The 17,403-nt window shown below is 38.4% G+C and overlaps 1 protein-coding gene and 1 non-coding gene across 3 annotated transcripts in view; one reads left to right on the top strand and one right to left on the bottom strand.

Moving 5' to 3' along the window:
* The window catches only part of CERS3 (ceramide synthase 3), a 147,711-nt gene that overhangs the window by 73,039 nt on the left and 57,269 nt on the right, over positions 1-17,403 (bottom strand). For both annotated transcript variants that reach the window (XM_043922615.1, XM_043922616.1), the window contains exons 7-9: positions 11,207-11,299; positions 5,617-5,745; positions 1,506-1,612 (exon numbers count right to left, since the gene is read on the bottom strand). In XM_043922615.1, coding sequence (XP_043778550.1) covers positions 1,506-1,612; positions 5,617-5,745; positions 11,207-11,299 — 329 coding nt within the window. The remainder of the gene's footprint in view (positions 1-1,505; positions 1,613-5,616; positions 5,746-11,206; positions 11,300-17,403) is intronic.
* LOC122707281 lies at positions 5,840-5,946 on the top strand. Its single transcript, XR_006344793.1, has one exon. It is a non-coding gene; the product is annotated as a U6 spliceosomal RNA (small nuclear RNA).

Genomic DNA, 17,403 nt, shown 5'->3' with positions numbered 1-17,403 from the left:
TAGAAGGTTTGTTACACAGCTATAAATAATTGGAACACATGGTACCTTTGAAACAAAATAAGCAGTGGGCATATGCTAGATTCAGAGCACCATGAAAGTGACACTAAAAAGCCACAACTTAACTGCTATCTGCAAGTCAATTCTTATCCTATCAATATTGTACAATATTCTAATTTTACAAATACACTTGATCAGCCAAAGTGAAAGTGATGGTAGTATGATTCATAAACCAAGAAGAGCATCTTAAACATGCATCTAAAATTTGATTCTGGATTAAACTTCAAATTCTCAGAGACTCATTAGTAATTTCAGTAATAACAGCTGGCATTTACTGAGTCTTTACTATGTTCCAGACACTGTTCTAGGCTATTTAATATTTATTATCTCACTTAAGCTTCGTGACAATCCTTACATTTTACAGATGAGAAACTGAAGCAGAGAAAATTGATCTAACCTGTACAAGATCACACAGGTAATAAGTCTGCAGCCAGGACTGACTTGTACCCATGAAATTCGTCACTGCACTCTGATGTTCCTATCTAGAAAAAGTATCTAAGCAAGACACCCAGTCCTGTGTTAAAGAACGCAGCTGGCTTCCGCAGAGTGGCCAGCACCCACTGAACGCTCTAAGCAGTCTTCCTGTGTGCTCTCCTCTCACAAGGAATCTTGTGTCTCCATCCTGGGTCTCCATCTCTTTTCCCTGGAACCTAGGACTTCCAACAACACTAGTTTTTCTGTTGAGAGTATCTGAAACGCCTAGGCTAGCCCCAAACTACAGTTAGTTTTAAGCTGTTCTTTCCAAACCCTTAAAGTCTTCCTCACATTTTTCCTCTGGTTTCTGTCAATCGACACATGGGAAATTACACTTGCTGAAGGAAAGGCTGTCAGGAGAGACACAACGTAAGTTCTACATTGCCAGCTCTTGGCTAAACAAAAGCAACAGACTGAGCAAGAGCCAGTGGTCCAAACCACTGTTAGGACCAGAGATCATGAAGAATGAAATCAGCATCAGTTTCCTCAAATGTGAAGTGGAAGTGATGACACTCATCTTTATGGTTTGCTGTATAGCTAGTGCCAAGATGTATAAGGGCCTAATCCAATGCCTGGCATTCAATTAATGGTGGTTATAACTATTGCAATTTTAACACAGAATTTGCCTCTCTTTTAAAGAACTGATAATTGACCAATGACATTTCACTGAATAACTGGAAAAGTTGTTAATCACAAAAAAGATCCATGTTCATGAAAGCAGACACAAAGTATGAGATGCTGCTTTCCATTGGTCACACATCTTTTATCTTCCTTTGTAGCAAGCCTTTCACACTGGAAGGTGTGGTTTTAATTATCTATACAAATGGCCCCTTCACATTCTTCTGTCCAGCTAAACCTGGCACAAATAGCTGGAGATCAGTGTGAGAAAAAAAGGGCAATGCCCCAACCTGAACAGCATGCAAGGGCACCTCAGCATAGTGACCAAAGGCATGCACAGCACCTTGTCTACTCACCAGAAGGGAAAAATAATGAGGCGACTGATCAAAAACACGGTGGAGAAGATGAAAAACAGGGTGTTACAGGTTTGCTTCCATCCGGCATAAGAAAACATCTTAGCAGACTGAGAAAACAGAAAGAAATTGCATTCAGATAGGGTGATAGTCATGTAAAATTAAATATCTATAAGTTAAATTATATCTGGGATTTGCTTCAAAATCTTGGTGGGGGTTGGGTTATGGATAAGAAGTAGATGAAATAAGATTGGCCACATTAATAACTATTAAAGCTTGATGGTGGGTCCATTGGGCCCATTATATTCTTTACCTTGTCATATGTTTGGAACCTTGCATAATACAACATTTAAAAAATTAGTTAGAATGACTGTAATATTACTCTTGTATTACAATATTACAAGTGTAATATTACATAAGCACTACAAATTAGCATAACTACTTTTAGCATGTACGTTAGCTTGACATTTATTGAACTCCTCCATTTAACTGGGAGGAGAGCTGGAGTGAAGAAAGGCTGGGATATGAGTGAAGCCCGGGGCTGGGCTGGGCACGCTGCAATCAAGGCAGCTACTTTCAGGCGGATGATACAGAGAATGGAGTTAAGAGGCAGCCCTTAGGGCCCTAACCTGGTTGAAGCAGAGTTTCAAGCACTTGATTTTTCCTGCTTACTTCATGCTAGTCTGTAGTGTTCATATGATTTGTGTTGCATAAAAAGAATTACAGAAAGTGCTGTTTAATGTGGTATTAATGTAATGAGGATTCTCTTGCATTATCCATTGTAGCTCAAGGCTGAATGGGAAAGTGTCTGAAGTTGGGGGTGGAAGCTGGGCAGAAGTGTGGCTTAGGCCTGCCAGTTTTAGAACTGAAATCTCCCAGGAAAGTCAAGGTCCATCTAGAACAAGAGAAGCAGCTTATTACACTTCAGGAATGGTTTACACTGCATTTTCCATACTTTTCCCTATTTACCAAGGGGTAGGAATGTGATCAGGCTATTGTGTTAGCAGAGGCCCAAAAGGAAGTAGCCTTCGCTGCTGAAATGGAAGGCTGGCATGCCGGCGAGGCACAACTTGGGCATGGGGAGAAAGCCAGAAGCTTACAGGGCTTGGAGTATAGGGAGCTGTTTGAAGGGTCCACAGCCAGGCCTGGCAGGAAGCTGGAGATGTGCATAGATGGGAAGAGAGCCACCTGAGTTGGCAAAGTAGCACTTCTTTGGGCCCATGTACATGCCACCTATCCTGGACTGTGCAAAGATGGATATCAGACAGTTACCTCTCTCCTTTGCAGTCAAGATACTGTTAAAGTGTTGGGTCCTGGATCCAAGCTTAACATGTAGAAAAAGAGGATCATAAAGATACATGAAGAAGGCACAAGACTGCCTATGAGTAAAAACTGTAGATGTTGAGGCTGTTCTTCCTTGCAAAGAAAGAACTAGGAAATGACCCAATAACTCTTTTGTTCAGTCTCCATCTTTTGGAAGGTCTAAACAGGGGGAAAATTTGTACTCTGTCTGGGTGAGTTGAATTAGAACTTAACTGAGAGGACGAACACTAAAACAAAATATTCAAAGAAGCTATGGAATAGGTACTCCTGGAGAACATCAAAAATAGGCCCTATACTATTATTCAATGTTGTTTCTACCACCAGCTGATAGAAGGTACTGGCCTTGCTCACTGAACCTCAAGTTAGATCATGACTTTTAAATTAAGAATGATTCATGATCATTAACACCATGAAGCTGTTCTCATAGTTTACCCATGTAGGGACTTGAGTTTGACATTTTATTATCCTTCTTTTTACCTGTGGACCTCAGAACAGTTTCAAACAGTAATGAATATATATATATATATATATATTCATATGATATATCATATATATGTATATATATATATATCATAATATATCCTAAGGTATAAATATGACTTCTCATGTTACAGTTGAGGATAGAAAACAAAGCATTAAGTGGTTTGTCCAGGTCACCTAGGGAACCTATGTCATATCAATGTCAGGGTAGGCAGGAACAACACGGTGCTTATTCCCAGTCCTAACACCTAAATCTCCCTTTTAGTAACTCAATGAAGCTGTTTTTATGGTGGACACACACCAAAGGCAGTTGAACTAGAGGGCTAGAAGAACAGAGTAGCATAAAGTTTTAAAGTCACAGCCAATGTGGTCTTAATTTTCAGGAAGGTTACTGAGATATGATTGGAGGAGGAGGTGATTATAACAGAGACGGCTACATTTAGAGAGCAACACATGGAAGAACTGGCATAATCCTCCTTCTGCTAAGTCATTTGCTACTCTGAAGCACATATAATAATCTTTACCCTTAGAACTAGATTTACATGTCTAATTATGGTTAAATACAAGAAACACAATTCTGTGCTTAGCCAATTTTAACAGTAGCCAGTTGCTTTGAAATGTCTTCAAATGACTTCTGGTTACATCTGCAACAGGGTTTGGCAAATTACAACTCAGCCTAGGGACTAAAGCTGCTCAGCCCCTTGAGTTAAGAATGGTTTTCACATTTTTAAAGGAGTATAAAAGAAAAGGAAAAACAACAGAAAAAGAAGAATGTGACAAGAGATCATATGAAGTCCACAAAGGTAGATTTACTACCTGGCTTTTTGCCAAAAAGTTTGCTGAATCCAGCAAGGCTATGGTTTGTCCAGTAGTGATGTATGGATGTGAGAATTGGACTATAAAGAAAGCTGAGCACCAAAGAATTGATGCTTTTGAACTGTGGTGTTGGAGAAGACTCTTGAGAGTCCCTTGGATTGCAAGGAGATACAATCAGTCCATCCTAAAGGAAATCAGTCCTGAATATTCATTGGAAGACTGATGTTGAAGCTGAAACTCCAATACTTTGGCCACCTGATGTGAAGGGCTGACTCATTTGAAAAGACCCTGATGCTGGGAAAGATTGAAGGCAGGAGGAGAAGAGGACTACAGAAGATGAGATGGTTGGATGGCATCACTGATCAATGGACATGAGTCTGAGTGGACTCCGGAAGTTAATTATAGGTAGGGAGGCCTGGTGTGCTGCAGTCCATGGGGTCGCAAAGAGTCAGATACGACTGAGCGACTGAACTGAACTGAACTTGCTGAATCCTGATCTAAAAGAACAAGATCTTATTAAATTAATTTCTTCTATATTAACGTACATTTAATTATTAGCCCTTTAAGAGGTGATCCTGAATGCAATATGTTAGTATCATTTCCCCCAGCTTGGGTTTCCCATGTGGCTCAGCTGGTAAAGAATCACCTGCAATGTGGGAGACCTGGGTTCGATCCCTGGGTTGGGAAGATCCCCTGGAGAAGGAAAAGGCTACCCACTCCAGTATTCTGGCCTGGAGAATTTCATGGACTGTACAGTCCATGGGGTCACAAAGAGTCGGAAACCCGACTGAGCAACTTTCACTTTCATTATAAATGAGTATATGTAAATAATGAACAATGTGGCTCTAAGTATAGCAGGACCCACTGTCTCAGGGTTAACAGAACCAATACACAACAGAAACATGTAGAGAAAACAATCCTAATTTTGCTTTGTTTCTTACATTTTGTATGGCTCGAGATTAGGAAGACTCTTGTTTTAAAGTCTCCTGCTCTGAAACACTGCTTCCTTAGAAAATAAATATCATTTAAATAAACATTAGTTCTCACTCCTTAAAGCTGGAGGAGGAACCCTGCAGGGCAGTGCAAGCATTTAGTGCCTATTTAGCTTTGGCTTAAGTGAATATATGGAGACAATCAGCTTTAAAAATCCACAATGCCATAGTCCAGGTTTTCCTTTTAAAAGATGAGAATTCATTTTTTCTTCAGATACCTCAGCTTACTTCCTAAGCTAATATCTGCATACAAGTTGCATAAATAGAATCCCATAAAATAACCCCTCTCTCTCGACTACCAGGGAGAAAAAAGATTAGAAACTAAAAACTGAAAGCTTTCCTTTCTTTGAGCTTGAAAGATCTGGGGACCTAGAGATATCCACACTTCAGGTGTTTTCAGAACTGAGAGCTCCGCTAAATCACTCACAGAGTTCTTCCTGTAAAGAGTCACAGTTAACCCAGGACATGGTACTGTTATTAGTTTTTTAATGGCAAACGTTTACCTCTAGCCAAATGTCGGCCACATCATGGACAATCATCACGAGGGTCCCACTGCGAATATAATTAGCACACCAAGAGAAGCTCATCAAACTGACAGCAGCCAGGTGGTGGATGACATGCGCTAGAAAATCCTACATAATGAGGGCAAATGACACCATTAAGTACATGCAGCTATTTTCCAATCAGTTGAATAGATAACAATAATAATTTAAAAACTAACAACTTGTGCTCGCTTCGGCAGCACATATACTAAAATTGGAACGATACAGAGAAGATTAGCATGGCCCCTGCGCAAGGATGACACGCAAATTCGTGAAGCGTTCCATATTTTTAAAAGAAAAAAAAAAAAAAACAAAAAAAAAACTAACAACTTACATCTGCATATTTTGAAATTTGTAAAATGCTTTCACTTTCATCCTTAAACACAGCTCTTACGATAGAGACAGAACAAGTGTTATCCTCATTGATGAAGTCATTTAACTTTGAGGTAACACTGAACAGTTGCCATCTAAGTCCTAATATCTGCTGTTCTTCCCACTGCTCTACATTGGGTATATGTACACTTTAAACACATAGACAAAGACATATATATACATAAGCATATTCCTATGTACATTTACATTTATTGTTAATTCCCTGCCTAATTCCAAGACAGATGCAATAAAATTACACAACTATTAAAATAAGTGTTACTGCATATGAAATAAGTAACAAATAAAAGTGGAATAACTACATTAGCGAAATATCGAAGTATTTTGCTAATACTAAACAAAGCAACAAACAAAAATAAGCACTGGCTAGAAGGTGGAGAAGTTGGAACTATTATACACTGCTGGTAGGAATGTAAAATGGTATGCTTGCTTTGTTGAATAGTCTGACAATTCCCCTAAAGGTTATACATAGGACTACTATATACTACAGCAATTCCACCCCAGGTATATATCTGAGAAAAATAAAAATGTATGTTCATGTAAAAATTTTCATATAAATGCTCACAGTAGCATTATTCATAATAGCCCAGAAGTCAGAAACAACCCAGATATCTATCAGTTGATAAATAGATAAACAAAATGTAATATTTCCACATAATGGAATATTATTCATTAATAAAAAGGAATAAAATACTGATGCATGCTACAACATGAATGAACTTTGAAAACATTATGCTAAGTGAAAGAAGCCAGATATTAGGTTGGTGCAAATGTAACTGAAGACTTTGTGAATTTTAAATCATTATAACTAGGCTCAAACACATCTTTATTAATCAAAATAGGAACCATTACAATCAACACATTTTTGCCAGTGAAAAATAAGTTTGTTTATTCTTGTAGCATAAAAATCTGTGCTTCAATTTGTCAAACTCTTCAAAAGCATTTCCTGCCTCTTGCTGGTTGCGGAAGCATTTTGCCTGCAAAAAGTTGTTGAGATGCTTGAAGAAGTGGTAGTCAGTTGGCGAGAGGTCAGGAAAATATGGTCGATGAGGCAAAACTTTATAACCGAATTTGTTAATCTTTTGCAGTGTTGGTTGTGCGACATTCAGTTTGGCCTTGTCATGGAGAAGTACTGGCCCCTTTCTGTTGACCAATGCCAGATGCAGGCATTGCAGTTTTCGATGCATCTCATTAGGTTGCTGAGCATACTTCTCAGATGTAATGGTTTTGTTCGGATTCAGAATGCTGTAGATCAGACAAGCAGAAGACCACCAAACAGTGACCATGACTTCTCTTGGGGCAAATTTGGCTTTGGGAAGTGATCTGGGGCTTCTACTCAGTCCAACCACTGAGCTGGTCATTTCTGGTTGTCATATAAAATCCACTTTTTATAACTTGTCACAAACTGATCAATAAATGGTTCACTGTTGTTGTGTAAAATAAAAAAAGACGACACTTGAAAACAATGATTTTTAAAAAAAATTTTCAGTCAGTTCATGAGGCACCATTTATCGAGCTTTTTCACCTTTCCAATTTGCCTCAAATGCCAGAAGACCACAGAATGGTCAACACCGAGTTTTTCAGCAACTTCTCAAGTAGTTGTAAGAGGATCGGCTTCATCGACTGCTTTCAGTTGGTCTTTGTCACCTTCTGAAGGCTGGCCACTGCGCTCCTCATCTTCAAGGCTCTCCTCTCCTTTGCCTCTCCTCTCCTCTTCTTTAACCACCGCTGCACTGAAGGTTCATTAGCAGTTTCCTGGGCCAAATGTGTCATTGACCTTGCGAGCTGTCTCTGCTGCTTTATGACCCATTTTGAACTCGAATAAGAAAAATGCTCAAATTTTCTTTTTGCCTAACATCATTTCCTTAGTCTAAAATAAATATAAAATAAACAGCAAGTAATAAGTCATTAGCAAAAAAACCAGTGAGAAATGTGCATTACAATGATGTATAATATTATCACAATTTATTTAAGAATGTATTCCAATATCAAATGGGAAAGTTCAACAATGCAAAACCACAATTACTTTTGCATCAACCTAATACAAAAACCCACAAATATTGTATAACTACATTTATATAAAATATCCAAAAGAGGCAAATGCATAGAAACAAAAAGTAGGTTAGCAGCTGCCTGGGTCTGTAGAGGTTAGAAGAAATGGGGAGCGACTGCTAAAGGGTACAGAATTTCTATCTTAGCTGATGGAAATAGAATTGACTGTAGTGTGACTGCAGAATCCCGCAAATATACTAAAAGCCATTGTATTATGTACTTTAGATAGAAGAGTTGTATGGTATGTGAATATCTTCATTAAAATGTTTTTCAGTTCAGTTCAGTAGCTCAGTCGTGTCCGACTCTTTGTGACCCCATGAACTGCAGCACACCAGGCTTCCCTATTCATCACCAATTCTCAGAGTTTACACAAACTCATTTCCATCGAGTTGGTGATGCCATCCTGCCATCTCATCCTCTGTCATCCTCTTCTCCTCCTGCCTTCAATCTTTCCCAGCATCAGGGTCTTTTCCAATAAGTCAGTTCTTTGCATCAGGTGGCAAAAGTATTGGAGCTTCAGCTTCAGCATCAGTCCTTCCAATGAATACTCAGGACTGATCTCCTTTAGGATTGACTGGTTTGTTCTCCCTACAGTCCAAGAGAATCTCAAGAGTCTTCAACACCACAGTTCAAAAGCATCAATTCTTCAGTGCTCAGCTTTCTTTATAGAAAGAAATCTCACATCACGTGACTGCTGGAAAAACCATAGCTTTGACTACATGGACCTTTGTCATGTAGTCAGCAATGCTGCCTAGGTTGATCATAGCTTTTCTTGGAGCAAGCATCTTTTAATTTCATGGCTGCAGTCACCATCTGCAGTGATTTTGGAGCCCAAGAAAATAAAGTCTCTGTTTCCATCATTTCCCCGTCTATTTGCAACGAAGTGATGGGACCAGATGCCATGATCTTAGTTTTTTTGAAAGTTGAGTTTTATGCCAGCTTTTTCAGTCTCCTCTTTCACTTTCATCAAGAGACTCTAAAGAGCCTCTTCATTTTCTGCCTTTCGAGTTGTATCATCTGCATATCTGAGGTTATTGATATTTCTTCCAGCAATCCTGATTCCAGCTTGTGCTTCATCCAGCCTGACATTTCGCATGATGTACTCTGCACAGAAGTTAAATAAGCAGGGTGACAATATACAGTCTTGACATACTCCTTTCCTAATTAGGAACCAGTCTGTTGTTCCATGTCTGGTTCTAACTGTTGCTTCTTGACCTGCATACAGATTTCTCAGGAAGTAGGTAAGGCAGTCTGGTATTCCTATCTCTTTAAGAATTTTCCAGTTTCTTGTGATCCACACAGTCAAAGGCTTTGGTGTAGGCAATAAAGCAGAAGTAGATGTTTTTCTGGAACTCTCTTGCTTTTTCTATGATCCAATGGATGTTGGCAATTTGATCTCTGGTTTCTCTGCCTTTTCTAAAACCAGCTTGAACATCTGGAAGTTCCCGGTTCACATATTGTTGAAGCCTGGCTTGGAGAATTTTGAGCATTACTTTGCTAGCACGTAAAATGAGTGCAATTGTGCGGTAGTTTGAACATTCTTCGCCATTGACTTTCTTTAGGATTGGAATGAAAACTGACCTTTTCCAGTCCTGTGGCCACTGCTGAGTTTTCCAAATTTGCTGGCATATTGAGTGCAGCACTTTCACAGCATCACCTTTTAGAATTTGAAATAGTTCAACCTGAATTTCATCACCTCCATTAGCTTTGTTCATGGTAATGCTTCCTAAGGCCCACTTGACTTCTCATTAAAAAAATTTTTTTAATGCTTTTAAAAAAACTTAAAATTTCAGTTTCCTTGTAGCCAAAGTAAAAAAAAAAAAAAAAAAAAAAGGAACAATAACAGCCTAATTTATTGAGTACTTTCTATATACCAGAAGGTGATTTATATGGATTAACTTGTTTAATCCTCACAACAACTGGAGGAAATAGAAACTATTTTTAACTCTATATATGAGAAGATTAAGTTTAGTGAATATAATCAACTAGCTCAAAATGTTAGTGAGTGGTGAAGACAGGATCTACACTCAGGCAGTGTGACTTCAGAGCCTGTGCTTTACCCAATTCTTAACAATTTTTTGTCTCTGAAAAAATATATTTTAAAATATATGATGTAAATCTATATTTAATTTTTTGAAAGGTGCTATGGACCTGTATATAATAAAGAGAAAGCAACTATTGAAAAAAATCAAAGGCTCAAAAGTGGGAAAAGGATGATTACGGGGTCATCCTACCTGAGTCTGTCTATTAAAGACCTTCTAAATAATGATTATTTTCAATTCTATCCCTTGAGAAAATGCCTCAATTAAAATTTGGTGTATTCTTAGCCTAACCTAAGTTAATAATAATTAAACTATAGCGATCAAGTTTTCTGGAAAAGGAAATCATTTCAGTCAGATTTTCCACACTATGTTCTTATGGTTTATTCTGTACGTTTCTTTTTAGATCTTCAGGTGAGCAGCTGACTGTGCCCCTTAGTGGTAGATAATGTACACCATCACTTAAACATCATTTAGTCAAGCCAGCTTGGTTTTAGCTCCTTAATACGAATTCCACTTAATTTTATTTATCATACGAATTTTGCTACAAATGGATCTTTTATGTAGAGTATAACATATAAAGTACATGCCAAGAGTATTTGTCATTTGACCTGTACCGCTCACGCACACAAGAAAGTCTGTGACTGAACGGAGAGTGCAGAGCAAAAAAAATGTTTTCAAAGTCACTGAATACATCAAAGAATAAAGTAGTCTATAATCAACTAAAAGATATGGTTGTAGAATTAAAACTACTAGCACTTTTCTTTGCACTGAAGAACACTAAATTCCCAAACCAAGAGAAAGAAACAGACATCATAAAGGAGAGTCCTTTTCTCATCGAACAAGAGTAGAACTTCAAAGTTAAAGTTTTTATATTTCACTACAAATTATCAAGTAACCAAAGAGTGAGCATATTTGCACTATTCTATGTGCTATAAAAGTAAAAAAAAAAAACCTATCAACAAGAACTAAGAACACAAAAATATATAATTTAAAGATTAGATTTGGGGAAGGGGGATGAACATTTTTGAAAAAAATGGATAAAGCATCTTTGTAAATAAGACACTTACCTTCCTCTTGACATCAGAGCCAAGGCTAAATAAGAGAGACCAATAAAAACTCATCTCCAAAATGTAGTACCAGTACTGGGATGGCAGCAAGGGCTGAGGAAAATAAGAGTATTCACTATTTTAATGCCACCATATAAACAACTCATTTTCAGGATTAAAAATATTGTTTATACCTATTTGGCTATACAGTCCATGGAATTCTCCAGGCCAGAATACTAGAGCGGGTAGCCTTTCCCTTCTCCAGGGGATCTTCCCAAACCAAGGATCGAACCCATTTCTCCCACATTGCAGGGGGATTCTCAGCTGGATTCTGATACCAGCTGAGCCACCAGGGAAGCTTATATACCACAAATTCCTCTCAAATAATAATGTTTTACATTTCAACTTCTGAGAAGGAATTAGAGACAATATTTTGAGGCATTTTCTTTCTAAAAAGGGGGACAAGAATTCCGAAATCAAGTTAAATGTTTTGTTTAAAATTTAATAAAACTACAACAGGTGTAACTGCATTCTTTTAGTTGACTGAGAGTTAAATTAGATGGAAAAGTTCTTTTGCTGGCTCAACAAAATACCTTGGTTTTATGTTTATTGAGTTACTCAAATCTGATGTCCTAACCTCTTTTCCGGTGACAAGCTGGTGACCCAAATTGGCCCATTCTCAAATGGGACGGTAGTAAAATATATACAATTATTTAGGTAGTCTAAAAATGTCTCCTAAAAAATAGAATGAAATTCCTACGGCTAGAGTTTTCTTTAAGGCAAGGGGTGGTGTGCTTCTTTTAAATAAGCTGAGACATTATATTACTTGGTGTGATGGGTTGTAATGTTAATGCCCTCAATGAATCTCACCTCATATTCATGTCCTGGTAAAGTTGCCTCCAACATGACCAGGAATTTGAATTCTGGGCATTGGCCAAGGGGACATAGCAAATATGATGCAATCAGAGACCTCATAAGCACCAAGTAAGAAACATGAGGCTAAAGCCTTTGACTGTGTGGATCACAATAAACTGCAGAAAGCTCTTAAAGGGATGGGAATGCCAGACCATCTTACCTGTCTCCTAAGAAACCCGTATGCTGGTCAAGAAGAAACAGTTAGAACCCTATATGGAACAACTGATTGGTTCAAGATTTAGAAAGGAGTACGACAGGGATGTCTGTTGTCACCCTGTTTGCTTAACCTATATGTTTAGCCCATAATGAGAAATGCCGGGCTGGATGAATTACAAACTGGAATCAGGTATGTGGGAGAAATATCAACAACCTCAGACATGTGGATGATACCACTCTAATAGCATAAAGTGAAGAGGAACTAAAGAGCCTGTTGATGAGGGTGAAGGAGGAGAGTGAAAAAGCCAGCTTAAAACTAAATATTAAAAAAACAAAGATCATAGCATCCGGCCCCCTTACTTCATCGCAAATAGAAGGGGAAAAGGTGGAAAAAGTGACAGATTTCCTCTTCTTAGGCTCTAAAATCACTGAGAATGGTGACTACAGCCATGAAAACAGAAGACAATTGCTTCTTGGCAGGAAAGTTATGAGAAACCTAGACAGTATGTTGAAAAGCAGAGACATTATTCTGCCATCAAAAGCCACATAGTCAATGCTATGGTCTTCCCAGTGGTCATATACGGTTGTGAGAACTTGACCATACAGAAGACAGAGTGCCAAAGAATTGATGCCTTTGAACTCTGGTGCTAGAGAAGACTTCTGAAAATCCCTTGGAGAGCAAGGAGACCAAGCCAGTTAATCTTAAAGGAAATCAACCACAAATAATCATTGGAAGGACTGATCCTGAAGCATCCAGTATTTCGGTCATCTGATACAAACAGCCGACTCATTGGAGAAGACTCTGTTGCTGGGAAAGACTGAGGGCAGAAGGAGAAGAGGGTATCAGAGGATGAGATGGCTGGATGGCATCACCAATGCAATGGACATGACCTTGGGCAAACTTTGGGAGATGGTGAGGGACAGGGAGGCCTGGTGTGCTGCAGTCCAAGGGGTCTCAAAACGTTGGACACGACTGGGCAACTAAACAACAACAAGAAACCTGAGCTACCCTGCTGGAGGCCACAAAGTAGAGAATCAAGATGTCCACTGACAAAAATACAAATGAGGGCACATGTGCTATCCCCTAATCCCCTATTCCCCTAACTGAAAATACATTAATGAACTCAGCTAACACCAGATGGAAAAGAACTGCTTGGCTGTGCCTAGCCCAAATTGCTAATCCATAGCATAAGCAAATAAATGGTTGTTGTTTTAAAGTACTAAGTTTTGGTGATGATTTATTATGCACCAGCATAAACTGGCACACCTGAGAAGTGAAGAGTAAGGCTAATACATTAAATGGAATAGTTTTCTGATCAACACATCATCCTTGATAAGGCCATAAAAGAAAGAGAACTTTTGCTTTCTTCTATGACAAACAAACATCATAAAGGAGAGTCCTTTTGAGACTCTGTCTGTATGAGACTAACCCTCCTAGTGAGAACTACTTCAAAAATATGGAAAAGTACAGATAATATCTGTTTGAAGGTACCAAGGAACAACCAAAGCATCCTGAAGCATCCCATGGAGCCAAAATTTCAAAGAGAAGAAAAATGCGTTAAATGTAATCTTTTATTTTAGTGCATCCTTAATTCAAGAAGTACTACAGATGCTACACAGGATAATTTCAAAGAAAACTACACCTATGTATAGCATAAAGTCCATGTTTGCTGATTTACAAGCACTATTGAGCCCAGAGACTATACTCTCTATATTCTCTGAGGTATAAACATTCCTTTATCTTAAAAATATAGTGAAAAGAAAATATCTAGATATTCAAACACAATGTTATTTCAAACACAGAAAAAGTTCAATTGAAATAAATAAAAGAGAGTTTCTAGAAAACACCAGCTCAAATTTCTAAGCAGAAGTTAAGTAGGACTTTCGGCAATCTTATAGTGCGAGGAAGCAAACTGATGTTCAGGGCCAGCCAAGGAAAAGGAGTCCTGGTAAATACTATAACCTTTTATTTAAAACCACTCTAAGAGAATTCCCTAGAAATACAGATGAGTTATATATAAATATATCTGCCCTTACAAAGACTGGAATTCACATAAAATCACTTCAAAACATATAAAACTTAAGATGATCTGTCTCAACTCTAACTGCTTAACAGAAGCGAAAATAAGTCCATTCAGGGGGTAGATAATATCATTCCTAAGTATAATTTTTCATATGCAATGTCTATCATTCAACCAAAAGTTATCAAGCAAAAGGGGACAGGAATAAGAAAGAAAACACTTGATCAAGATATTGGATTTATCAGGCTATGACTTTTAAAATTAACTAGGTCTTTTAGGTTATTTTTAAAAATTAGTGAGAATTTTTAATAGAGAACTGGAATCCATGAAAAAGAATTAAGTGAAAATTTGAGAACTGAAAAATACCATAACTAAAATTGAGAACTCAAAGGATGTGTTTCAGAGCAGATTAGACACTGCTGAAAAATGTACTAGTGATCCGGAGGACATGAAGTAGAAAATATCCAGAGCTGTGAAGTGTCTGTGATTTTACCCTACTTGCAAGTTATCTTGTCACAGTTTCATGAATGCTGGTAGGATATATGAGACTCCTGGGTCAGAGATAAAGGATAGTTTATTTTTCACAGTCCTATAGTTGCCAGATTAACAATATTTGGGCCAGTTCTCCCATTCCAATTCCCATAGCTAAACAAAAGGGTCAGTTCATGCAAAGATGGGCACAATTAAAGACAGAAATGGTATGGACCTAACAGAAGGAGAAGATATTAAGAAGAGGTGGTAAGAATACACAGAACTATACAAAAAAGATCTTCAAGATCCAGATAACCACGATGGCGTGATCACTCACCTAGAGTCAGACACCCTGGAATGAGAAGTCAAGTGGGCCTTAGGAAACATCACTACGAATAAAGCTACTGGAGATGATGGAATTCCAGTTGAGCTATTTCAAATCCTAAAAGATGATGCTGCGAAAGTGCTGCACTCAATATGCCACCAAATTTGGAAAACTCAGCAGTGGCCACAGGACTGGAAAAGGTTAGTTTTCATTCCATTTCCAAAGAAAGGCAATGCCAAAGAATGCTCAAACTACCACACATTTCTACTCTCTCACACATTAGCCAAATAATATTCAAAATTCTCTAAGTCAGGCTTCAACCCTACAAGAACCAAGAGCTTCCAGGTTCAAGTTGCATTTAGAAAAGGTAGAGGAACCAGAGATCAAATTGCCAACATCCACTGGATCATCAAAAAAGCAAGACAGTTCCAGAAAAACATCTACTTCTGCTTTATTGACTACGCCAAAGCCTTTGACTGTGTGGATCACAACAAACTGGAAAATTCTTGAAGAGATAGGAATACCAGACCACCTTCCCTGCCTCCTGAGAAATGTGTATGCAGGTCAAGAAGTAACAGAACTGGACATGGAACAAGACTGGTTCTAAATTGGGAAAGGAGTATATTGTCAAGGCTGTATATTGTGACCCTGCTTATTTAACTTATATGCAGAGTACATCAGGCGAAATGTCAGGCTGAATGAAGCACAAGCTGGAATCAAGATTGCCAGGAGAAATATCAATAACCTCAGCTATGCAGATGACACCACCCTTATGGCAGAAAGTGAAGAACTAAAGAGCCTCTTGATGAAAGTGAAAGAGGAGAGTGAAAAAGTTGGCTTAAAGCTCAACATTCAGAAAACTAAGATTACGGCATCCAGTCCAATCACTTCAAGGCAAATAGATGGGGAAACAATGGAAACAGTGACAGGCTATCTTGGGGGCTCCAAAATCACTGGAGATGGTGACTGCAGCCATGAAATTAAAAGACGCTTGCTCCTTGGAAGAAAAGCTATGATCAACCTACACAGCATATTAAAAAGCAGAGACATTACTTTGCCAATAAAGGTCGATCTAGTCAAAGCTATGGTTTTTCCAGTAGTCATGTATGGATGTGAGAGTTGGACTATAAAGAAAGGTGAGTGCCAAAGAATTGATGCTTTTGAACTGTGGAGAAGACTCTTTAGAGTCCCTTGGACTACAAGGAGATCCAACCAGTCTTTCCTAAAGGAAATCAGTCCTGAATATTCATTGGAAGGACTGATGCTGAAGCTGAAGCTCCAATACTTTGGCCACCTGATGTGAAGAACTGACTCACTAGAAAAGACCCTGATGCTGGGAAAGATTGAAAGTAGGAGGAGAAGGGGACGACAGAGGAGGAGATGGTTGGATGGCATCACTGAGTCGATGGACATGAGTTTGAGTAAGCTCCGGGAGTTGGTGATGGACTGGCGTGCTGCAGTCCATGGAGTCGCAAAGAGTTGGACATGACTGAGCAACTGAACTGAAGTGACATTTGCACATGCAGTGGGTTTTGTTACCAGAGAGGAATCCCGAAATAGGGAACCTAAATCTTTCATAATGGACAATAATATGTATATCCACTGTTCCAGAGGAGAGACTGCCTCCATCTTCCAAGCTTGTTTGCCATACAAACATCTTTCAAAAGACAATACAGTATGAACAGAAGTCAGCCTGTGGTTCACTTCATATGACATGCAGAAATGCAAGAGATCTGTGGCGAACTGTGTTCCTATAGATTGAAGCAGTGAGGCAGAGGATAGAAAATATGAGAAAATGTATGTAAGAGACTTGGGACCTAGTGTAAAAGTCTAGCATATTAGCACCCTTGTAAATTGAAATTCCAGAAAGAGAGGAGAGAGAAAAAAGAACAGAAGCAACCACTAAGAATTTTTCAAAATGTACTTAAGACATCAAGCTACATATTCAAGAATTACTATGGACAATAAGCAGGATAAATTCAAAGATGATGACATTTATGCCTATCACAATCATACTGCTGAAAGACAAATACAAAATGTTTAAAACAGAGGAATAAAAAGATATCATTCAAAGAAGCAAAAATAAAATGGACAACTAAATTAAAGAAACTGAGGGGATCCAGAAGACAATGGAATGACATCTTTAAAGTGCTCAAAGAAAATAACTAGTAACCTAGAATTCTATGCCCAGGAAAACTTTTTTAAAATAGGGTAAAATGATGATATTTCCAGACAAGCAAGCCAAAGGGGCTCCTTCAGCCATGAGGATAGTAGCGCCAGATGGAGGTGCGGAAGTGCAAGGCGCCAGGGCCAGCAAGGAGAGGGCACAC

Source organism: Cervus elaphus, chromosome 13, assembly GCF_910594005.1.
Source record: "Cervus elaphus chromosome 13, mCerEla1.1, whole genome shotgun sequence".
Classification (NCBI taxonomy): domain Eukaryota; kingdom Metazoa; phylum Chordata; class Mammalia; order Artiodactyla; family Cervidae; genus Cervus; species Cervus elaphus.
The sequence above is the reverse complement of the archived record's forward strand: the minus strand, read 5'-3'. Positions and strand labels throughout refer to the sequence as shown.